The sequence below is a fragment of the Pelodiscus sinensis genome, chromosome 9, assembly GCF_052426305.1.
Source record: "Pelodiscus sinensis isolate ZL-2025 chromosome 9, ASM5242630v1, whole genome shotgun sequence".
NCBI lineage: Eukaryota > Metazoa > Chordata > Testudines > Trionychidae > Pelodiscus > Pelodiscus sinensis.
The window spans coordinates 12,405,114-12,430,357 of record NC_143060.1 but is presented as its reverse complement, the minus strand read 5'-3'; the positions used below and the strand labels follow the sequence as shown (position 1 = coordinate 12,430,357).

Genomic DNA, 25,244 nt, shown 5'->3' with positions numbered 1-25,244 from the left:
CTTCTGAAATTGCAAGGGATTTAAAAGTGGAATATTATTGATTTATTGCATGCCGTCATCTGTAGTAGTTTGGCAAACTACAGCCTCTAGAAAAAAAAATTGGTCCTAATAAAGGTACAGTATATTTAAACCAGACCATGTGAGTAAAACAAAGGGTTTCACAGTGTTACTACCGATCTTGGTAACTTTATTGCAGTCCGACTAGGGGTTCCGAGATACTTGATCTGTTTGCTTGTTACGAAAAATAACTGATTAGACGCTTCAGATAAAATAGTCTGTGGTGGATTTAGAAGATAGGAGCCAAGAGCTTGGGAGGCGCCATCATTGACCTGGGGGCAGAGGGAGCGCGCAAAGTTTCCCCTGCCCTGCCCCCACTCTGCAAGGAGTATGTGGCGCTTAGAAGTGCTGCATGCTCCTGGCAGGGTGGAGGAAACTTTTCTTTTCCCCCTACCCCCAGACCCTAATTAACCTGGGGGTGGGGGACTGGCAGGGCCTCCGTGGGCCGGATCTGGTCCGCAGAGGCCCTTTTGCCCACCCCCTGCTCTAAATCCTGGGGAAGTGCAGGGATTTTACTGGATTTGAATATTGGAAGTGGCTGACCTGAATGTTCATAGTAGGCTTCTCAAGATATTAGCAAATGGAGAGGATCTCTGTTGGAATTATGGATCTGCATCGTAGGATGGCCTCAGTTTTGATTCAGTGTTTGGGCTAAGAATGTAGGACCAGTTCATGTTTTTTCTGATCTTATGGGCACGTCTAGACTACCCTCAGCTTCCGAAAGAAGATATGCAAATTAGGCACGAATTTGCATATCTTCTTCAGATCCCTTTTTCGGAAGAGGTTTAAAAAAAAGCAGTCTAGATGGGTTTTTGCGCAAACCCCCCCTTTTTCAAAAGAACCCTTATTCCTCAAAAAATGAGGTTTATGGGGTTCTTTGGAAAAAGGAGGTTTTTGCGCGAAAACCCCTGTCTAGACTGCTTTCCTCCCCTCCCCCCCAAAAAAAACCTCTTCTGAAAAAGGGATTGGAAGAAGATATGCAAATTCACACCTAATTTTCATGTCTTGTTTTGGAAACTGAGGGTAGTCTAGACGTGGCCTATATGTCCACTGACTGTTCATTTGAAAATGCCAGGTGTACTGGATGGAGTAGCAGTTTTCCTCTTTACAGCCATCATTAAGAAGGAAGATTGATGGCAGTTTTGTGCAGAGCAGTGTGCTAAATCAGTGACTACCAAGCTGGTTCTAAAAATAAAGAGTTTAAAGAATATTGATAGAGAAATAAAGGGTATGCTTGGCAAGTCCTTTCAACCAAAGCCATTTCATTTTTGAGCCTCACTGTTGCCTTATTAGTGAAATTCATAGTAGAAAAACCTCTCACTCATAAAAGGGAATGTTTAGTAGCTATCCCATTAGAAGTCTAAACAGAAATAATGGTATGAGCTATTATTTTTCTGTTTTACAGTAAAAGCTGTTTTATCAGCATGTTTAGGGAATGGGTGATGCCTTTCAGGGAAAAATGCCTGTTAACAAATTGAGAGTGAGTTTGGGTGTGTGGAGGGGTGCAGGGCTAGCAAGTGTGGTACAGGAAAGGGTGAAGAGCATGGGCTTTTGGAGGGAATTACATGGCCATGGGATAAGAGGGAAGGTCCTTTCTTGGATTGAGAACTGGTTAAAAGACAGGAAACAAAGAGTAGGAATAAATGGTAAATTTTCAGATTGGAGAGGGGTAACTAGTGGTGTCCCCCAAGGGTCAGTCCTGGGACCAATCCTTTTCAACTTCTTCATAAATGATCTGGAGAAAGGGGTAAGCAGTGAGGTAGTAAAGTTTGCGGATGATACCAAACTGTTTAGGATAGTCAAGACAGAAGCAGACTGTGAGGGACTCCAAGAAGATCTCGCCAAACTCAGTGATTGGGCAGCAAAATGGCAAATGAAATTTAATGTGGATAAGTGTAAAGTAATGCACATTTGAAAAAATAACCCCACCTATACGTACAGTATGATGGGGGCTAATTTGGCTACGACAAATCAGGAAAGGGATCTTGGAGTTATCGTGGACAGTTCTCTGAAAACTTCCACGCAGTGTGCAGCGGCAGTCAAAAAGGCAAATAGGATGCTAGGAATTACTAGGAAAGGGATAGAAAATAAGACCCAGAATATCTTACTGCCCCTGTATAAAACTATGGTACGCCCACATCTTGAATACTGTGTACAGATGTGGTCTCCTCACCTCAAAAAATATATTTTGGCCTTGGAAAGAGTTCAGAAAAGGGCAACTAAAATGATTAGGGGTTTGGAACGGGTCCCATATGAGGAGAGGTTAAAGCGACTGGGACTTTTCAGTTTAGAAAAGAGGAGACTGAGGGGGATATGATAGAGGTCTATAAAATCATGAGTGGTGTGGAGAGGGCCGATAAAGAAAAGTTATTTATTAGTTCCCTAAATAGAAGAACTAGAGGACACCAAATGAAATTAATGGGTAGCAGGTTTAAAACTAATAAAAGAAAGTTCTTCTTCACACAGCGTGTGGTCAACCTGTGGAACTCCTTGCCAGAGGAGGCTGTGAAGGCTAGGACTATAATAGAATTTAAAGAGAAGTCTAATTTCATGGAGGTTAGGTCCATAAAAGGCTATTAGCCAGGGGATAAAATGGTGTCCTTGGCCTCTGTTTGTCAGAGGCTGGAGAGAGATGGCAGGAGACAAATCGCTTGATCATTGTCTTCGGTCCACCCTCTCTGGGGCACCTGGTGCTGGCCACTGTCGGTAGACAGGATACTGGGCTAGAAGGACCTTTGGTCTGACCCAGTACGGCCGTTCTTATGTTCTTATGAATTTGGATGTGGGAGTGGAATCTGGGTGCTGGATCCGGGGAGCACTCACCATAGGTGGCTCCCTACAAGTGCCAACCTGTCCCAGCTGCGCCTAGGTGGAGGCATAGCAGGCAATTGTGCACTGCGCCAGCTCAAGTGCTGGTCTGCAGCTCCCATTGGCCAGCAAGTGTGGCCAATAGGACCTGTGGGGGGTGGCACTTGTCGGCAGAGCCTGCTGTACCTCCACATGGGAGCAGCCTAGGGAGATAACCACTTTCAGGGAGCCACCCAAAGTGCATGTGAGAGGGTTTATGCCTTCACCCTCCTGTTTCCCTGGTCTTCACGTGAACAGAGAACAGCAGTACCCAAAGTCTGGAGATGCAAAAAATTCAATGTTTATTGGGGTTAGCTTTCAGAAAGCATGAATCCAGTTTCCCTTTTCCTTGTTTCCCTTGGTACCAACTTACTTCCTCTTGGGTTTACTTCCACATTTATATAGTAATATTCTCAGCTATATCGTAACCAATCATTTTACTGAAATTTAAGTAACCAATCCTAACATATTGTAATGCTATTATCTAACCCATTCTATCCTACCATCTTAATAGGTATACACTCAGCAAAAATCAATTATATAGTGGACAGAGACAATCAAAGAACCAGAGACCATATTAATAAATAACAGACAAGTGGGGACCATAATGACAAAACAATAAAGAAATGAGGCTTTCACAACCCCAATTATTGATAAGTGGATACTTGCTGGAGGGAAAGCTATCAACCTACATTTTCTTTAAATCTTCTAGGCTCTTTCCTTTATCTGAGCCAATGGACTGAATCTCCTTCATGGATGGTGTGTGAATGGCTGGTTTGGGGAGGCAAACTCCATCCCCGCTTCTTCTGCCCAAGGTCATGCCCCTTCCATTGCCCACTAGAGCTGAGCCCCCATTGTGGACACTGGCCTCTGCCCTGCGTCCCCCTCATTGACTACTCTGGAGGCTGGGTAATCCCAGCTCCTCTGGCCCCCAGGTGCCTGGCACTGATGTGGCCCAAGCCCCAGCTCCTCTCTGGCTCTCTGGAGCAGCCTTACAGTCTTGGCCTCCTAGAGCGGCAGGGCAGCAATGAGGGCCGAACTCCACTTTGGTCCCCAGAGCACTGTGCATTCGTGACGCAGCCCTAGCCTTCCTGGCCGACTGGAGCACCTTTTGGCTGTACAGACACATGGCTGGAACACCTATCGGATGAACAGCCGCACGCCCCCAGCCTTCCTGGCATGCTGGAGCATCGGTGGAGCCACCCCTGTCTTTTTGGGAAGCCAATGCCCTAAATTGCCTTCGTTCGGTGTGACAGGTTTGGGGCATGTGAGGAGGTAACCGTACATTTCCCACCTTATGGTTGCCCCTGTTGCTTGGCCAAAGGCCTTAACTTAAGAACAAGGCCTCAGACGATATACAGATGGATTGTGATTTTGATTCTTTGTTTTTGTACCTCTATAACTAGGTAAGTGGTAAAAATACCTAAATTCTTAATAGGCCTGAATATATCCTACCAATGAGCATCCCTCGGATCTGGCATCCTGAGCCGCCTCCCACATCCAAACTCCCAGCACCTGTGCCCCGCACCCGCTCTTACACTCCATCCCTCAGCCACGCACTCTGAACCCCTCATGGTATTTTCTCTGTGTAGAAGGAGCAGGGACATGTTGCTACCTCCAAGGAGCCACACACAATCAAGCACGCAGCCTGCTGGCCCCGCAGCAGCTGGACTATAAACTGGACTTTGTATGGCAATTAAAAATGCTGGTTTATAGAGCTTTCCAGTTGGTACAGGGCTGGATAATCCAGCTATTATTGTATTTATTTGTCCAGGGCATTCATAGTTTTTATACCTTGAACTGAAAGCCTGTTCTGTAAGCTCTGCTTGAGCTGTTTCTCGTTGCTTAGTTAATTTATACAACTTTGTATTTTTTACTTTGTGTTTTTCGTGCTTACTCTGCATTTATCAGCACAAAGACTAAGGACACAGGCAGGGAGGATCCAGGCCCAAAGCTTCTTCACCAGCAGAGCTAAAAAGACGTAAATATTGCAAAGGAATGTGCAGGACTTACGTGTAGAGAATCTAGGTTTGTGTTAATCAGTGGCAGGGATTTAATTTTTTTCAAATGTAATTGAAATACTTGGGGTAAAAACAAGATTTAAGGGTGTTTTTATCTAACAGAATGAGAGGGAGTAGTGTAGTGAAGCAGAAGGGAGGTGGCAGAAAAGAGCAACAACATTCTTCTCTGAAGATAAGCCCTGACGGGGAAGCACTGCATGTTGCTGTTAAAGGGATCTGTACAGTCAAGGGTCACAAGATCTACAATGTGGTACACAGAAGGAGCGTCCATTTCTGTAGTGCCTTTCGTCCAAGAATGTCAGAGTTCTTCACATGCATTTCACAGAATCATAGAACACTAGAACTGGAAGGGACTTTGAGAGGTCATCGAGTCCAGTCCCCTGTCCTCACAGCAGGACCAGCAACATCTAGAGCTATTCAACGTTGGAAGTCCCGGTGGCCACAATGATACAGCACATGCCAAGGGCCACAACTTAAGTGTGGTTGCATATACGTGCACATATATATGCAAATATATGCAAATAGCTTCTTTCACACTGAGGGGCATGAGTACAAAGATTAAGGCAAGACTATACAACAGGCAGGCCCCATTTAAGTCAGTTCTGCTGATATAATAAAATGCAATATTTACCTGATTTCCACCCATATGACAGCACTTGTAATGAGCAATGACTGTCCAGGAATTTAACTACTAAAAGGTATTTTAATGGAAGAAAATTATATTGACTACTTTTTTTTTTGGCTACCACCCGTGGGCCATATGTTGAGCCCCTTGTAAACCCAAAGGCTACGTCTAGACTACATCCCTTTTTTGTAAAAGGGATGTAAATTAGACGTATCGCAATTGCTAATGAAGCGGGGATTTAAATCTCCCCCACTTCATTAGCATAAAAATGGCTGCAGCTTTTTTTCCGCATGGAGCTTTATTGGAAAAAGCGCCAGTCTAGACGCTGATCTTGCGGAAAATAAAGCCTTTTCCGAAAGATCCCTTATCCCTCTATGCTCTTTGCATTTGTCCTTATTAAACTTCATCTGGTTTACCTCAGACCATTTCTCCAGTTTGTCTAAATCATTTTGAATTATGACCCTGTCTTCCAAAGCAGTTGCAACTCCTCCCAGCTTGGTATCATCTGCAAATTTAATAAGCATATTCTCTATGCCAATATCTGAATTGTTGATGAAGATATTGAACAGAACCGGTCCCAAAACAGACTCCCGTGGAACCCCACTTGTTCTGCCATTCCAGCATTTAATGAAGGAAGCTTCGTAACTCTTCTACAAGGCAGATATTGTGTCATCTTAGAGATCATAGAATCATAGAACTAGAAGAGACCTCAGAAGGTCATCAAGTCCAGCCCCCTGCTCTAGGCAGAACCAATCCCAACTAAATAAACCCAGCCAGGGCTTTGTCAAGCCAAGACTTAAACATCTCTAGGGAATGGAGACTCCACTACTTCCCTAGGTAACACATTCCAGCGCTTCACCACTCTCCTAGTGAAATAGTTTTTTCTAATATCCAACCTGGACCTCTCCCACCACAACTTGAGACCATTGCTCCTTGAGATGGAGGGGGCAGTACTGAAGCACAAAAAGTTAAGACCTGATCTGCATTTGAGAGTTATGACAACCTTGCGTTTTCCTGTGTTGATCTAACCTAACTGAACATCTATACTCAAATATAGTTGCCAGTGATGTAACTCACCCATTATGCCGACTTAACTCCACCTCTGACTAGCCAAAAGTAACTGCCCGCGTCTACATGCAGCAGTGAAACGGGATTCCAAATTAAAGCCCTAAATCGAATTAGCTGTTAAACCTCATTCCAGGAGGAATAACAGCTAATTCGATTTAGGGCTTTAATTCAGAATCCCGTTTCACTGCTGCGTGTAGACGCGGGCAGTTACTTCGGGCTAGTCAATTTCTAAAATAGCAACGGGCCGGGCACATGCTAATGAAGCGCGGGATATTTAAATTCCGCGCTTCATTTGCAATTTCAGTCGCTCTCATTAGCCTCCCTAGATCGAACTAGGGGGCTAGTGTAGACATACCCTTAGGTTGACTAAATTTTGTAGTATAGACTTGCCTACGTGACAGGCCCAGATTATTTCTCATGGGGTAGCAGATCTAGGATAGGAACCCAGCTGCCTTGACACTCTCTCAGTTTGAATGCAGGGTACAGTGAGACATGGACCCTTAATGAGCAGCAGGCAAGTGTGAGGTATGTTTACATCTCAGCCTTCCACGAGCTAAGTGTTTGTGTAGTTCCAGGGTGTCTAACCAGTTCTGAAGCAGTGAACTAGCCGCACTCAACCGGCCAAATAGCCACATGTGGCTAGCATGTTGGACAGCACAGATGTAGATACACTTTTACAAATGCTCTGTCTTTTAAGAGGGGAAGGAAATAGCCAGATTTTGCAACAGAGCTTAGCACCCCTGTATTGAACTGTGTTAAAAATCTGGTCACAAGTATCAGTGGGAACTATTGGAGGCTGAACATAAAAGCAAGCAAACAAACAAACAATCTGGCTCCAGTTGTGGGTACAGAGCACTGCAAATCTGTCCCTGAGCCCTTTTGAAATTCTGCCCTATGAGTCTTTTTAGTCTGTGACCGAACTTATCTTGCCTGTTTACGTGGTGCTCAAATCAGTTTATGTAATAAATATTAAAGCTGCTGGCAGGACTCCCCACAAATCATTTTCATCATCAAACCCAACAATAAGTAGCTTTGTAATGCCCCGTTCTTCATTGTGAAGCATTCTGACCCCTCCTTTATAAAAGCCCAGGCCAGAGTGACTCTGCAGAGTCGCTATTTTGGTAATTAGGATTAATCCTGGGATTTTGAATTCCTGGTTATAGTTTACTCTGATCTCAGAGACGATAATTAGCAGTGTGTTAATCTGTCTAAAAGCAATGTACATTCTGTCCGCTCTAAGCATGTAGAGCCCTTGGTATAGTGAGCTCATTTTAATCATCTCATCTCTAACTGAGGAAAGGAGTGGGATGCGAATTAGAGGCATCAAGCCCATGCAGCCTAAGCGAGAGCAGTTTCTGTTATGAATACCCAGAATACATTTGGAAAGGTCTGTACTGTTCGTTGCAACAGAATTAAATCCACATCGATCCTGTTCTATTCCCTAGGGAACTTCTGAAAACAAGTCACTATCAAACAAATCAAACTGTAGAAGCTAATATTTTATCAGGCTTATCAAATGTTATCCTATTAACATTCTCCCACGTACGTATAATGTGAATATAGATACAGTGTATATACCAAATTCTGCCCCTGAATGTTGAGTTCCAGTGACACCAGTGGAAGCTGAGAGGTCATACAGAATTTTTCACATCTGCATAGCAGTGTTATTTTGGAATAATTGACATTACTTTCGAAACAACATAGTGTGCGGCTACACAATAAGCCCATTATTTTGAAATAACGTTGAGCGGGAGGACTTCTTACTCCAACTCCTGTAACCCTCATTTCATGAGGGGTAAGGGAAATTGAAGGCAGAGTGTTCTTCCTTCGACTTCCTGCTGTGTAGACAGAACCAAAAGCCAAGTTAAGCTGCTTTGACTTCAGCTACGCAATTAATATAGCTGAAGTTGCGTAGCTTAATTTGATGTTAGCCCTGCTGTGTAGACATATCCTGGGTAAACAGGGAATAGAATCCAGCTCTGCTAATTCCCAAATCTCTGTTCCAGGTTCTGCATGGAGGGGAAATGCATAAGGAAAGGAGATGTGAAAAGAAACTAGAACAATGTAACTATGCAAAATAGCACCCCATGTAATTCAGAAAGGAACAAATTTGGACCTGACTTAGACTTCATGCAGTGCTTTCAGCGAAAATTAAAGTAAAAGTTAACTATGAATTCAGAACATGTATGCAGATATATGAATAATGAATATGACAGTCACATGCATGTTGTTTAATTATAAATCTCCAGAAGTCAGGCGCATATCCTAACTTAAACTAGAATTCCATTTAACCACGTTAAACAGTTTTCTTTCTGCAATAATATTTGCTTTGAGTAGAAGTATAGAGGGCATGATCCTGCCTTCAGTGAATTCAAAGGGAGTGTCTCCTGGCAAGAAAATGTGCCCAACATGGTCTTGGTGTGGGGAGGAATACCTAACATTTAGGAAAGAAGATGCCAGGACACTCCCTGCAGAAGAAACTCATATCTTCTTTGAAAGTAAGGGCCATTACCATTGATGAGGATTTTCTTATTTCAGGCTTCAAAGATCTAAAAGCTGCACTGGAAATTGAGGCGAAACAATTGACTTGACAGGACAGAAATAATAATCAAAATGAAACCGTCTACCTGGCATTCTCTCCTGTGCTAATAAAAACTTTCTGAAAGAAAGAAGAGGAAAAAGGTCTTGGGGATTCTTAAAACAGAGATACTGAGAAAACTGCCCCTTCATTAAAATGGTTCATTTCCACAAAGGATGCCTTTCTCATAGATGCTGTTTGCTGATGAAAAGTCTTGTAGGTTTCCCACCAGTAGAAGTTGCTTAATTACATTTTATGCATGCTCTTAGAGTACCTGTATGGTGAGAACCTGACAAATGGTCTTCTGAAAGCAAATCAATTCTGTTCTCTTGGGCTTTTTTGAATATACATGATGTCCGGAGCCTGAAAAGCTCAGCAGTAGCACAAGAGGAAGCCAAACAGTAGGGCGCCAGTTAGGCTCTATGGTTCTGTGAAAGACTTTGTAGCCTCATGTAAAGAAAAAAAAGAATGTGTCATTGGCTGCAGAGAGTAAATGGAACCTTCTTGTCTCCTTTGCTCTTGTCTCCTTATAAATAAAGCATTGTTGTCCATCCTTGGCATTTGCAGTTCATTGTGATAAATTGGTCTTGATGTGTCTGACATTTTAACCAAGTTGTTTAATGGTCTATTTCTGAAAAGGCAGACCTTGCTTTCGTTTACATCTACACAGAGTATCCAGCTTTGACGGTCACTGTCACGTACGCCATTAACCATTTCCTTCCCAGGTGTATGAAGACCAGAGAAGAAGAGAAGGTACTAAACGTTTTGGTCACATAAGTCCAAAGCATACTAAATTCTGTAAGCAAGATAGGAGACACTCCTGCCAATAAATAAACCAAGCACGATTTGCGGCTGTTACGGGGAGACCGTTTCATGGCTCGTGCAGCATGTTAAATCCTATTGCATTTTAATTGTCTTGGTATCTCTAAGAAGCAGCTTGTAGAAATATTTTGGGTATTTCTCCAGTACGCTCACTTTGATTTTCTTCAGTTTCTCTCTCTCATATCTCATTTTTGTGCTGAGTACTTGACTTAAGTGCAAAGATCACTTAGTCACAGTAGCCACTGGGGCCTAGCTCAGTGCAAACAGTTGATGATCTGCGACAAGTGACAGCTTTTGTCCCTGTACCCTGCAAATTCATCTGGTCTGATTTACTTTTTGTTAATGTCTCTAATTACTCTGTCAATGAGATAATTAACCTCATTCTACTACTCTCTGTGTATAGAATTCTCCTGTCCCTCTCTTCCCCATTCTTCCTAGTCCCCTAGGCTGTTTGGCTGATTTAGACAGATGGCTAGAGTAGTGCCCACTATTAAATTGTGAATGCTGCATAGCCTTCCTGCTGGTCAATGATTTCATTATATTACAATGTCAGTTGTCATTATATATTCTGTTCCTCAAAACCAGATGTGCTAGGGAATATTTCCCACTCCCTTCACCTTCATGCCAAGCCTCGCTTCAGATCTTCTCTTCCTGTGTGTGACACACATACAGGAGATTGTATTTGAAAACATCAGTTTGAAACAAAATGTTGAAACGGCTTAAGTATTTTGACATTTTCAATCTGCACAGGTTTTTTCAACTGAAATTGCTGAGTTCTATCCAAACTCATGAATAGTCTCAGTGCCCCCAACAATGTTAGCTTTTTTCTTTCTGTCTTCTGAAACTTCCCCACTGCTCCAAGATTTATTAAAAATCAATATTAACGATCTAGCAGTCTCCTGTGCCAGTTCTTTTAAAATTTTATTCTAGCCCTGCTGATTTAAAAATGACTAACTTTAGTAGCTTCTGTTTAACATCCTCCAGAGACATTAGTTGACATGGAAAGAGGGTTATCATCACCACGTGTCCCTGTACCATCTACTTTTTCCCAAATACACAACATGAATATTTAACACTTTTTTTTTCTTTTCTGCATTTTTATTAATAATTCTGCTATTTCTATCTAGTAATGAACCAATACCATTGTCAGGATTTTTTTTCCTAATATAGTTTTTTTTTTTTTAAATCTCCTTAACTCTATTGGTCACAGAGTTCTACTAGTGTCTCTTTGCTTCCCTTATCAATTTTCTATAGTTCCTAACTTCTAATTTATACACATTATAGTAAAGTTCCCCTTCCTTCCATTTCCTATATATTATTATTATTTTATTTATTATTTTATAACTATCTTCTCTTCCTCTCTAAACCAAGTTGTTTTTTTAATTAGCACATCCTTCTTCCTGAATTGTGGGGTTGTAACTTTTTGGGAATGTAGTAAGATGTTCTTAAATGGTTCCCAATTATCATTCACATTTTTCTGATTAAATACTTTCTCCCAGGTGATCTGGCTAACTATTACTTTTCAGCTTTGTGAAACTGGCCCTGTTAAAGCATCAAGTAGATGTGTCACAAATCTGGTCTTCAGATGAAGAAGTGGGTTGTGCCCATGAAGGCTCATGATACCATCTATATTTTTTAAGTATCAGAATCTGCAAAAGCAAGAGGAGTCCTGTGGCACCTTATAGACTAACAGATTTATTGGAGCATAAGCTTTTGTGGGCAAAGACCCACATCTGACAACGTGGGTCTTTGCCCACGAAAGCTTATTCTCAAATAAATCTGTTAGTCTATAAGGTGTCACAGGACTCCTCGTCCTCATTTTTTGTTAGTCACTAATGTGCTGCGGGACTATTTGCTGTTTTTAAGTTTTTTCAGTTACAAACTATCATGGCTACCCCTCTGAATCTTTTGTCTATATCTGTTAGGACTAACTTTAATATAGAATTCCCTCTTGCTGGCTGCAGCACTTTTTTGAGTTACTTATTTTTCTGAAGGAAAACATCATTTCTGGAGTTTTCAGAAATCTGTTTTGAAGGGGATATTAGATTTCCAGTCGAAATTGGCAACCAGTGAAGGCTGCTGACTCCTATTTGTGTTTTATTATTTTTGCAGCTCAGTAAGATGTTCTCTGTTAATGAGTGCTCCCCATGGCTTATCATTTGCCTGTCAGAATGGGATTATTTGAACCCTTGAAACAAACTGGAAAAGGGCTGCAAGGCACAGCCGTACAGTTCTGATGGTTCTCACATGGTGAACACATTGAGTTAATAATGTCATGGCTAGCAATGTATGGAAAGAGACTGTAGTAATGGTAATCTTGTTCCATGGTGCAAGTGGATTGCTGCAGGGGATGCATTCCTGTACAGTATTGCTCAGTTGAGTGGTGACCTGATTTCAAGAGGTGTTGTCTTGCTGACTTTCGTGGAATTAACTGAAGATCAAGCTAATGGTGTACTATGAAACTGGGGGCAGAGGGAAAGGCAGATTGTCTTCTTCTGAAGTATCAGATATGGACAATTGTCAAAGGCAGGATTCTGAACTTGCCTCGATACACTAGGGATCTGATCTGGTTTGACAAATATTTTGTTTCTAACAGAATACCTAGTAATGTTGGGAGAAATCATTCATATTTTATTAGTCTTTCCAAGATTAGCTGATAGTTTTATTAATAACAATTTTTAAAAAAAAAAAAAACCCTAAATTTGGTATTTTGTGACCACTGCATAATCTACAAGGAATATAATTTAAACAACATGCAGTGAGAAAATAGAACTAGGTTCTGTCCCAGTGCTTTCTTCTCCCAGACTTACAAAGCAGCAGTTACATATCTTATTAGCTGGCTGGCACGAGTGAGTGAGTGCTGGTTTTGCATGATTTATTGGTCTCCCAGAGCTCACAGAAGTAGAGGTTTCTACAGATAGCAAGCTCACCCATGGGAGAGAGGGATGGGGGAGAGGGGAGGCAAAGTGGGCAGTTGCCCTGGAGTCTGGTGATTCAAAGGGGCCTGAGGCTTTGGCAGCAGTAGTGTCTGGTGCCCCGGGCCCTTTAAATCGGCAATGGGGCGGCACACCCCAGGCTGGCTGTCCCTGGCTCCACCCTAGGTGCCACCTCTTCCAGGAGTATGGAGCCACCCGTTCTCCCCCACCATGCCCAGAGACCCATGGAGGCTGAGTGTGCCTCTGACAGCAAGTCAGGGAACTAAGAAGATAGAGAAAATAAATCTGCCATTAGCCTTTATGATTGAGACTTCCTTCCAGGTAGTTGGTTGGCACTTCTAGGGTGATTAGAGGTGATTCTGAGGTTTGGCTCTTAAAGTTGGCTGTGAAATCAGTTGGGGGATACTGCTATCCACAGTCTCCCAGCCAGCACAAGGTGTAAGTGCTTGCACAAGGCTTATGCGAAGCATGTTTTTCTTCTGTGTTGAGACTCTTCCCTTCATAATTAAAACCTCATCCTGTCACACACAGTCTTATCAGCATTAGTACAAATGGAGAAATCCAGCTGAAAACAACATTTTCTAAAAATAGAAATTGAAATGATCAGTGCGTGACTGTCTAATTAGATGAACATTCCAGAGTACTTAATTATATGGTTTAAACTACAAAACGCTATGGGATTGTGTAGAAAAGTTACATTAAAAATAGATGTACAGGTATATATCAGAAATAACTCCACTGGCATCCAGGGAGTTTCAGCAGTGAAAAACTAGTATAAATGAGAGAAGAATGGGAACTACGGTGCATCGGTGCATTTTCTTTTATATACTAGAGCTTCTGTTTCTGCAAGTCTCTCTTTCCCCTAAGCTTCTTTGTGGCCCAGTGCCTTTTACCGTGGTGCTTTCTAATTTTCAGCCAATTGTAGTTGTACGTGTGCAAAATCTGTAAGTTTGTGATTATCCTGTCTGCTTATCTTTCTTGCCTTATAGGAAATTGCTCTTGCTTCATGAACTTCAGAAATTGCTGAGTAGCAGCCCAGAAAAACAAAATCCAACAATAAAAAATGTACTACATAATTAGCTGCTACTAGAGCAATTAATGATAAAAATGTGTCAAATTATTTTTGAATATTTAAATAAAAATCAGTTCTGAAGTTCTTTTATTGTGATATAGCTGTGTTTGAGTTTCAGTATTTTAAACACGCCCAATTCCCATCGATATCAATGGACTCTCCCACTTACAGGGATTTTATCTGGATATCAGTTTCAGAATTTGTGTGCTTTAAATTTAATAAAACCAAGATCTCTTTAATGTTTACTCTTGCTTTCATATGTTCATTTATTTTCCTTTCTTTTATTGTATTTTTTTAAGCCAAACAAGTGTGTTCAGCGGAAAAAATTAGCTGTGGAAACTCAAGCAACAAATGTATCCCATCATCCTGGAGATGTGATGGAGAGAAAGACTGTGAAAGTGGAGTTGATGAAGCTGGTTGCACTGCTGGTGAGTAATAATAATACCTACTATCTACACAGCAGCTTTCTTCCAGAAAGCTCCAAATGTGATTTATAGAAGGGAAGGGATGAGTTTTTCACCAACAAACTCCAGTCACTCTAAATTGCTATTAAACAGATTTTAGGAAGAAAAACAAAGGTTAATGTCACCAGTTGAAACTATTTGAGGACTGCAGAGTAGATTTTGTGTACAATTAAGTATTCTTTTGTCACTCTACTAGAATGGAATTAGAGCTACAAGAACACAGCTTGAATTTAGTTAAGATATATTGGCTAGCATGCTTACTCATGCAAAACATGCTGTAGGGACTTAAACGGGCAACAGACTGGTTTTGTACGTCTTCCTGAAGCCTAACTTCGCATTTGGCTATATTGAATCACATTTTGTGTGACAGGGCTGAGGTTACCAAGCAATTCAGCTCACTCTGTACGACTGCCCTGTTGTCATTATTTACCACTACACCAATCTTTGTGTCATGTGGAAATGTTATCAGCAATGGTTTATTAATTTTGTTGAATCGCATCAGGCCCAAAACCAGTCCTTGTGGGGCACCTCTAGTAATACCCTATCCAAAGATGATTCCTCTTAAATGACTTTTTTGTGTTCTCTTAGTTAGTCAGTTCTTAATCCATTTATCATTTTTTCTGTTGATATTGTGTAGTGCACATTTCTAATCAGAGCTTTGTGGGGTATTAAGTAAAACCTTACAAAACCCTAAGTATAAGACATCTAGATAGTTACATTTTTCAACTAAACTTGTAATCTCATTGAAGAATGAAATAAGGTTTGTTTGATGAGACTTATTTTCCATAAAACCACATTGACTGGAATTAATTAATTATATTCCTATCTTTTAATTCTTTTCAATTGAATTGTGTATCATCTTTCCCATTATTTTCCTGGGACTGATGTAAGTCTTAACTGGCCTCTAGTTACTGGGGTCATCCTCCTTGCCCTTTTTGAATGTTGGCACATTAGTATACTTTCAATCTTCTCGTATTTCCCCTATGTACCAAGATTTGTTAAAAATTAATACTAGCAGGCTGAAGATCTTAGCCTACCTCGGGTGCAAGTTATATAGGCGTGCTTTTTAAAAAATATGTACCTAGGAAATGTTACCTACCATCCTCTTGAGGTACTTATAGTCTAGAAATTACTTCCATTGTTGTATGCAATGTTCTTGTAGCTGTGCCCGTCCCTGGATATTAGAGACAGGGTGGATAAAGTAGTATCTTTTATTTGGCCACCTTTGTTAGTGAAAGAAAGAAGCTATCCGGCTTACATAGAGCTCTTATTCAGGTCAGACTGAAGTTGGTCCAATAAAAGATATTACCTCACCCACATGTCTCTCTGGAAAGTCCTTCATCCTACTTAAATGGTAAAAGTACCTCACCTTGCTGCTTTCTAAATAGAGAGCAGAAGACAATAGTTACAATACATCTAGATAATATCACAAAACCATCTCAGATTTTGCTATCTCATTAATAAGCTATCCAGACTTCTTTAACAATATGCTCTTTTACCAGTGAACATTTTGCAATAGATTGTTTACCTCCTCCTCTCTCAAAGGTATCTGATTCCATGCAAACACCTTTCCATTTAATATTGCAGTAAGCCTAAGGATTCTCCAATGTGGTTGACAAAAACCAGCCTGGAAGTCTGCAGAATTTATTTTTAATAGCCAACCCAGGCTGGGAAGGAATAGCATTTACACTGTAATCTCTCTGGGATAGAACTCTAGCTAATGGTCTGACTTGTGAGGTGCATAGCACACATCTGAGGGTCGTACAAATAATGATAATTAATAATGGAAGGTAAGGCCATGAAGAGATCTTATTCAGAATGCTCCATGCAATGGGTAAAGTTTGAAAACCATTGCAAGAAATAATGTGTCTGTAGCAAGGTCGACATCCACCTCTAGCAAGCACCTCCTTTCTCTGATCGATATAGCCTATAATCAGCCCAATGGTTAGTTGTGTTTGTTTTTCTTTCATTCTTACAACAGGGTGACACCTCTCTTACCCCTTCCACCTGGCTGATGGGGGTCTCGGTGAGTCTTCAGTGATTCAGCTCTCCAGTGAAGCTGCACCTTTCAGGGTATACAGTCCAAGTTCTTATCATGGCCCTGGTTTGTGGCCATAGGTCCAAAGCTTTTCCCAGGTGCACTTTCTTGTTCACCCCAGCCGGGGCTCATCTCAGTACCTGCAGCTGGTGGCATTTCAACAGGCCTCCCTGGCCTCAGTCTTAAGTCAGATCAGTGGGGTCCATCTTGGTACCCTCATTGGTCCTGGGCTTCAGCCTGCCCACACCGACCTTCCACTGGCCTGCTGCTCCCCTGCCATCCAGGCACTCTGTTTTCAGAAGTCTTCCCTGGGTTTCAATCCTGCCTGCAGTGGGTGCGCTATAGTGAGCTGTCCATAGAACTGCTGCTCTTTCAGCTAGTCAGTTACCAGGGCTTCACTCCTGGAGCGCCACACAGCAACTGAACTTCTCTGCTCTGCTGCTTGTCTTATAGAGAGACCTTCTAGTCTCTCATTGCTGCTTCATCAGCCCCTCTAATTGATTGTTCTTCTGCAGCCACCGTAGGCTGCCTGGAGGACTTCTCTCTGCTCTTATTCTGGGATAGGGTGACTCAGGGTCATGAGACCTTCAGCAGTGGGCCTCTAGACGTAATCCACCCTGCCGAAGTTCCAGATGCTCAGCCATTATAAATCGGAATAGTTCCTTGAGTTCAACAGAGCTATGACACGGAGTCTGAGGATCTGGCCTAAACTGTTCACCAGCTACCAAAGCCAAAGGAAAAAGCTTTTGTCTACTCTGAATGAAATATGTCCCCTAATTTTGGTATTGTGGGTGTAGTAATTTTCCCCAGGTCAAACATTTATTGCTTTACAATTCAAAACAAAAAAAATATTATCAGCACAGTAAGTGGGAAATAAAAAAAATTACCCAAAGGAGTTTTCTTTAGCCACTAATTACGTGTGGGGAGGGGAATGCAGTATTTAATGGTTGCTGATAATTCTATGAACTGTTGAGTACATTGACCCATATGATATGGTCCATTGAAAGATTTTTGGATAGTTACGTATACGCCATTTTTTCTTCAATTATTCTCAGTTCTTTTAAATATTCTCAACCTCCAGTGTGGTGAGATCGACAAATAAAATACTATGGGACATTTAGAAGGACAAATTCAGATCTCATTTTTAGTGTGGCAACCATACTGAGTTCAACAGTAGAACTGGCTTTATGTGTTGGGAGCATGCACCTTACAGCATAAAATAAATTGTTCTCTGTGTTCCTTACTGAAATTCCTTTTGCCCTCTCACATGCAGTTCAACCCAGGACGTGTTGTAGAAGAAAATAAGCACATTGTTCATGGTGAATTTCCATTTCGTATTTTAGTGGATTTTATTCATAAACTAAACATACAGGAACGAGCTATTAAGTGAATGAATTTTGCCCAGCTGAATTAAGCCCTTGCGCTGGGCTTATTAGGCAACTGCACAGTTGAACCTTGGTAACACTGCCCCTTAGTTCAGACTTAGGAGGTGTTAATAACAGAGTACAACAGTGGGGATGCTAAGGGCACAAACTTAAAAGGTTCCAGGGTCACACTAATGTGCACTATTCAAACTCCTTTAGTCTGAATTGCATGGCAGTACAAAGGTGCCCTTAGATTAGGAGCCTATATCGCATTGACTTTCAATGAGACTTCAGCTTCAAAGTGCCTGCCTCACTTTTGAAAATGTGACTTAGGTTTTTTTACCCATTGTTTATATTACTCAAAATAAATTTCCATAAAAATACATATTATATGCATTTTTCTATTGAGTTGAAAAGAAAATTGGATAAGAGGATGTTTCAGCTCTCCATCAGAATTACTAGTTTCTTAAAAAGGTGATTTTTTTAAAGTGCTGAATTAATGATCTTAAAATAATTTAAGAGCTAAAATCTGCAACTCTCATTTTAGTTCAGGATGAGCAATAATGTTTGGTGGGGGGCCACTCCAAGATTTTGGTAAGTGGTCAAGGGCCGCATTTTTCTGTGGAGGGGGTACAGGCTCTAGGTTGGAGGTTGGGCGCAGAAGGGTGCATAGGGTAAGGGACTGTGGTGCAGGAGATGGCGTGGGGTCTGAGAGGGTGTTTGGGTGGAGGAGAGGATTGTGACCTGGGCTAGGGGATTGGGTTGTAGGGTTAGGGAGGGAGTGTGGGTGCAGGAGAGGATTCTGACCTGGGGGAGGGGTATAGGGAGGGAGTTGTCACCTGGGGCAGGAGGTGCAGAGGGTTTGGATGATGATCTGGGGAAGGGAATTGGGGTGCAGGAGGTGTTGGGGTACCAGAGTCAGGCGCTGGCTGGGAGGAGTTTACCTACGTGTCTCCTGGTCAGCAGGCTGCAGCACCCCAAGGCAGGCTGGGCTCCCTGCCCATTTCAGCCCCCGCCCTCTTGAAAATACAGGCTGCCCCTCCACATGGCTCCCAGCTTGGCATGGGGGAAGAGGCTTGTGCTGCCCCAGTCTCGCAAGCCAATCTCTCAGCTCCAATTGGCTGGCTGTTTCCAGCCAATAGGAGCTGAGAGATTGGCTGAGGTCCGTTCTTATTGGCCGGTTGTTTCTGGTCAATAGGAGCTGAGGATTAGGCTGCTGGGGGCAGGGAGATTGAATGACGCCTTCCCCTCCCTGCAGAGCAGAGAGCTTCAGGGACTGTGTTTTAAACCGCAGCAGCTGCGTGTGCCTGAGAGTCCTAGCAATATGGTCCATAGCCCTGGATCTGGTGGCTTGGTGGGCCAGATCCAGACCCTCGACCGTATTTTGTCCAGCCCAGTTTTAGTTGCTCTGCTTACATAAACAAAGATCGCAGTGTTGAGTACACGTTTAATAGAAAGCTGTTTTAAATTGCTTGCAGTTAATTTAATTTTTAATGCTCAGAAGTAACCCCTGAAAATGTAATACACTGTGTTCTAAGTATCAGTTGATTTCAAGATAATTACGCTATTAATATGGATTTTAGAAAGGTCCAAGAATTTCCTTTCTAGGCATTTCAGTTGCTGTATCTTTTGTTATCTTCATCTTGTTCCATGGAAATTACTCTTGAGGACAGATTTTATCATCTTCTGAAGCTAATAAGTAGCCTGTGTGAAACAAATTAGTGGCTTTTGACCAGTTCTTTGTGGACATGTGCAGGGACATGTCCGGGGGCAGGGGGGAGGCCATGGGAGGCTACTGGCCATGACCCCCGCCAGCCCAAGTAAGGGCTGAGATAATCTCCTTCCACTCCAGGGCCACCCCAGGGCCTACCTCTCTGCTTCTAGGTGAGTGCAAGGACTGAGCTGAGGCACATTTGTAGAAAAGTATTTCCACTGTGTTGCCTTTCCTGTGCATTAAACAAATAAAAGGTTTTCAATCTCAAAGCCTGTCAGTCCAGCACTTTTCACCTGAATTAAATTAACTTAAAAAAAAAAAAGCAGACATGAGTGGAAAGTACTGTTGTGCTATGAAGAAGGTACTTTAGATGTGGTTGTTTATCAAATTAAGGGTTTTTTTTCCTCACAGACAAATACGTTGTCTTTGCTGTTAAACACTGAGTGCTTATGGAGGATTGATAGCAATCCTCTCTTATCCAAATCTGATAAACCTCCCTAAGTTTATCTACAGATATTCTGTTAACATTCCAGTTTTTTCTCTCTTTAGAATCTTTCTTTATCCCTTTTCTCTTACCTCTGCAGTATGATTCATCCTGATTTTTTTTAAAGTATATTTCGAAGTCAAAACTCCTTTTCTATGGTGACTTTTTTGTTCTTGTTTAAATGAAGCTTCATCCACAGTTGTCAGCTGCAGCCTCTCAAAGCATAACTCCCTGTCACACCAAAAGCTTCTCTTTTCTCAGAGCCAGAAAACATGTCAAAATATAAATATAACATAGCTCTCTGTAGAAATGTTTGGATGGAAAGTTTTGTTGTGCTTGCAGTAATTTCCATGTTGAGAGCTTGCATGTGCCATAAACATGCTGAAGGTGACTGGGGATAGATAGCAATTGAAATGTCCAACCTCCTAGTGCAGTGGTCCCCAACCTTTTGGGGCTCCCGGGCGCCTGGGGGTGGGGCCACTCATGTGCCGGGCGCCCGGAGGCGGGGCTGCACACGCGCCCGGGGATGGGGCCACCCATACGTCACGCGCCTGGGGTCGGAACAGCCCATGTGCTGCATGCCCGGGGCTGGCGCCGCTCCTGTGCCGTGCGCCCAGGAGCTGGCAGCACCTATGCGCCAGCCCCGGTCACTCGGCGGGCGCCCAGAAATGGCCCAGCGGCGCCATGGTGCCCGCGGGCACCGCGTTGAGGACCACTGTCCTAGCGGTTTCTAAATTCAAATTAATATCATTCTTATTCTGAGCTAATGTGACACTTTAAACACATTAGAACTGGAGCCATTCCTGTTTTTTGGCTTTTAGGATTATAAAAGACCTTCTGAAGAGCTTTTGCTGAATGTAGAATTTATGAATTTATGAACTTCAGCCTATACTACTCCTATTATATGACTGTCCAGAGCCAGTTGATTTATACTGGTAGCTAGAGGCTCAAGACAGGATCAGGTGTAACTTCAGACAGATATGAGCCAGGTTCTTCTGGTGGAAAAAATTGATGCAAGATACACAACACCACGTATGTGAATTGTGTAGCTGGAGTCGACGTACCTTGCATCGATTTTCTGGGGTGGCCCCACAGTAAGAGGTGAACAGAAGAAACACTCTCATTGACTTTCCTTAGTCTTCACAACAGTCAGGTGTACCCTGATCAGTAGAGCCCTCACCATTCGATTTAGCGGAACTTTACCAGACCTGCTGAATTGAACCCCGGAAGATCGATCACTGGAGTATTGATTCTCTGGTAAGTGTAGACAAGGCCATGGAGTTAGGGTTGTACAGATGCAAAGCAGGAGGCCCAAGCCCTCTCCCAGTGAGCTCACAACCGAAGGCAGAAAATCAGAGTGAGAAAAACAAAGAAGAGGACGGAGCTGGGGAAAAGGACCAGGGAAACCAGGAGGCAAATTAGTGGCTTTTGATCACAGAGAGTAAGAAGTCCCCCCCCCCACACATGACTATAGGCATTATCAAGGCTCAGCTGAGCAGCCTCAGCGAGAAGAGTGAAGTCCAGAACTCAGAGGCAACCACAAACAATATAGCAGCAAAACACAGGGTTTGGTCCATAAAGGTTACAAGTTTTCTAGACGAGATTTTTTTAGATGCTTGTTCTACAGTCAGCTCATGGACACATCCCCAGTGCATTGTTATCTCACATAACTGGAGAACAAACTGACACGTTACATGCTCCTCTTTCGCCTTCAGTCATGCATAAAAGACTGTTACAGAACTGTTGTCAAGCTGTAAGGCTTTCAAGACTAGATCCACAAAGAAAACTTAAAATCAGCACTTCAGTGCCTAATGTTTGGGCACCCTGCCACCTGATGGAAACCACAGCTCTGAATTAGGTACCCAGGCTCTGTATACAATACAGTGGGGAGTTAGGCCCCTGAAAAAAGGATTCACAAAAGCCAGCAAGATGAGTAGGGAACCACCTAAGCTAGTTAATAAGAGATGCTGGGGAGAGGGGTGGGAAGAGGAGCTAAGTCCCATCACGCTAAGGGAGATAGGTTCCTAATGGGGGGGCTGTTCTTCTCTCAGGATTCAAAGCCATGAAATCTCACCTTAAATTAGGGCTGACCTGGCTTTGTGCTCTTCTTACAAATCACGGAGGAGGTGGTGATGGTATCTGCCAGGGGACTGTCCTGCTATAGACAGTACTATGCTGAGTAGTAATCTAGGGTTTTGCCATGTGTATGTAACGTAAGTCTGTGGAAAATTTGCAGTGTGGGCCATGCCATCCACCACAGGCTATGGCAGCCCATCCATTCTTCTTAAATAGCATCAAGTGTGATCAGAAGTAAATGTCAACAGGGCTCGTGCACAGGAGAGCCTTGCTGCATGGAAGCTGCCCATGTAAATTGCTTGTATCCTCTGCTTTGGACTAGGAATGTAAAATCCTGTTTAATTAGTTAACCCATTAAACGGGGGCAAGGAGGGAGGGACCTGTGAAAGCTCGTTACTGCTCCTCTCTCCCCTCCCCTTTTGCATCTCTGGTTTCACCAGCAACTCAAACTGGAACCAGTGCTTATACTCTGGGCTGAAATTGTGACCAGCTGACGTGCAGGGGTGCAAAGGGGCAGGAAGACTTCTTGTTCTTTGCTCCTTCCTCTCTCAACCAGTCACAATCTATCAGGTTCTGCCAGTGTCACCAAGTCATTACTACCGTATTAAGACATTTTCCAGTAATTTAACCAAGGCACAGCCATCTGTGGTCCAGGAGAATCTGTGCACTTCCTGATACATCCTCTCGTTGTTCTATTCGATTGGTTGTCCGAGGAAACATTTTTATCAGACAGACATGGAAAGAACCAGGGGCTGTCACAGGAACCTCTTACATGAACAGTCGCTTGTTTAAACTGAAAACGTCTTTTACTAAAACTAAAAGGAGATTAAATTGAAGGAGGTCTCCCTGTGTCACAGCACCTGGAATAGCAGGATGGGTTACAACATATCCTCTCCCACTCCCATATTTATCTTTGTGTCTGTGTGTCCCAATTCTTCCCCCATCCTCAATCTTACATGCAGATTTTTTTCCCCAAACGGGACTCCTGTATTTGCCTTTTCATTGTTTCTATAAATGTCACGACCAAGTAGCAGTAACAACACTGTATTTCTATAGTGTCTTTTTAACCTGAAAGTTACTCACTAAGTAATTCAAACCCTCAAGGCCATGAGCATCAGTCCTGCTGATGTCTGGTCACTACTTGCTTCCAGTGCATCTGCTTGCTCTGCACTCTGCGAGATCGGCTCATCACATTCTTACGTTCCTGGCCTCCTGTTCCCACAAGTGACTCCTGGCCAAATTCTCTGTAAGTGCAAATGGACAAAACTCCCTTGAGGTCAGTCAAGTTGTGGCCGTTTATACCAGCAGACAACTGCTTTTTCTTCTTCAAGTGATGGTCCCTGCTGTATTACCCCGAGGGATACATATGTGCACCATCCGCCCAGAGCTGGAGAATAAGTAGTAGCGCTTGCTGGTCTGAGCAAGTCCCTTGTCTTCCAAATTCCTCTTTGACCCTGTTCACCTGATCACTTCATTTTCCTCCTTGAAGTCTTACTCCTGTTAAAATCAATGGAAAGATTCCTATTGAAATAATTAAGTGTTGCATCAGGGACTAACCTTTAAGTTTTTGACCTTTTCCCCAGCATTCAGTCTTTCATTCCTCAGACTATAAGGGTATATCTATGTTGCACTCCTCTTCCAAGGGAGGAATGCAAATGCAGACACCTGAAATTGCAAATAAAGCGCGGATTTGAATTTCCCGTGCTTCGTTCGCATAATTGCGGACTGCCGCTTTTCTGGAATACCGTCTTTCGAGACAACAAACGCAGTCCCCGCAGGGTTATTTTGAGAGAAAACCCTTCCTTTGAAATAATCCGGAGTACGGGAAATTCGAATCCACGCTTCATTTGCAATTTCAGGTGTCTGCATTTGCATTCCTCCCTCGGAAGAGGAGTGCAATGTAGACATACCCTAACATAATAAATAAAAAGACTTCTCCGCATGTATGCGTAGCCATAAGCAAGGCTGTGGGTCTGTCAGGGATGTTACAGATTTTGTGACTTTCCATGACCTTTATGGCTTCTGAACTGACTGGTGCAGCTGACCCCCAGTGGCTGGAACAGCTCAGACAGCACTGGGGCCCACCACACCAGCTGCTGCTGAGGCTGTCCAGGCACTCCACCTCTGAGCTGCAGTTGTGGTCCTGAGCCAGCCTCTCACCTCTCCCTGAGCTGCAGTGCCCTGGAAACCCCCTCCTGAGCATCCCAGAATAGCAGTGGCAGCCCAGGTCACCCCAGAGTACCTAAGATGCAGTCAGGGGTATTTATAATAGAAGTCATGGATAGGTCATCCACCGTGAACTTTTGTTTGCTGTCTATTGCTTGTACTCTTAACACCCCTGACTAAATCTTAGCCTCCATCTGTAGCTTCCTAGCCCCCTTGTTTAGTTTCCATAGTGTATATCATTTATACTTTGTGTCTCTCAGCCAGGGCCTTATATTTTGCACTTGCCAGCAAAGCACCTTGCACACCTGTGGTTCAACATATGTAGTGATACCTCTCACAAATCCCTCTTGCTCCCTTCCCCAGCAATTTGGAACCATAACTGCCCCATAGGCATAGAACGGCTAGATAACTTGTGAGACCACAGGACCTAGGAAGTGTGATATGCAACTGAAAAGTGACTCCTGCCTGCCAGTTTGGTGTGTGTTCATTACAGAACTGTTTTATCCTCGCTCAGCAGCCTGATGAACAAGCAACACCCTAGAGTAGGTGGAAGTACCACCTAATGGCAAGGAGGGATTTCCACTCTGTGCATCCTCTTCGCCCTGGAACAAGCTATATATAATAAAAATAACAATGGCCTAATGAAAAGCTCAAGGGACACATCACGCCAATGTCACTGAATGTTCTAAAATGTAGCCTGGTTTCCCAGCTGAAGGGGCGTTTTCAGTGCAGCCTGCAGACATTTGGCCATATGGATACTGTAGGTGCCATATCCCTGCTCATTGTGTTGAGAACTTCCCCTTTAGTTTTAATGTAGATCCAACTCAGTCTTCCGCTAGCCTAATAAATACATTCTTTTTCATCATGGCATGACTCGACGGGGCTCAGTTTAAATCAATACATGTTGGTAAC

General features: G+C 42.9%; 1 protein-coding gene across 2 annotated transcripts in view; it reads left to right on the top strand.

Annotated features, from left to right (window-relative positions):
• Positions 1 to 25,244, top strand: part of LRP8 (LDL receptor related protein 8) — a 300,238-nt gene that overhangs the window by 201,477 nt on the left and 73,517 nt on the right. For both annotated transcript variants that reach the window (XM_089780427.1, XM_075936002.2), the window contains exon 4: positions 14,326 to 14,454. In XM_089780427.1, coding sequence (XP_089636553.1) covers positions 14,326 to 14,454 — 129 coding nt within the window. The remainder of the gene's footprint in view (positions 1 to 14,325; positions 14,455 to 25,244) is intronic.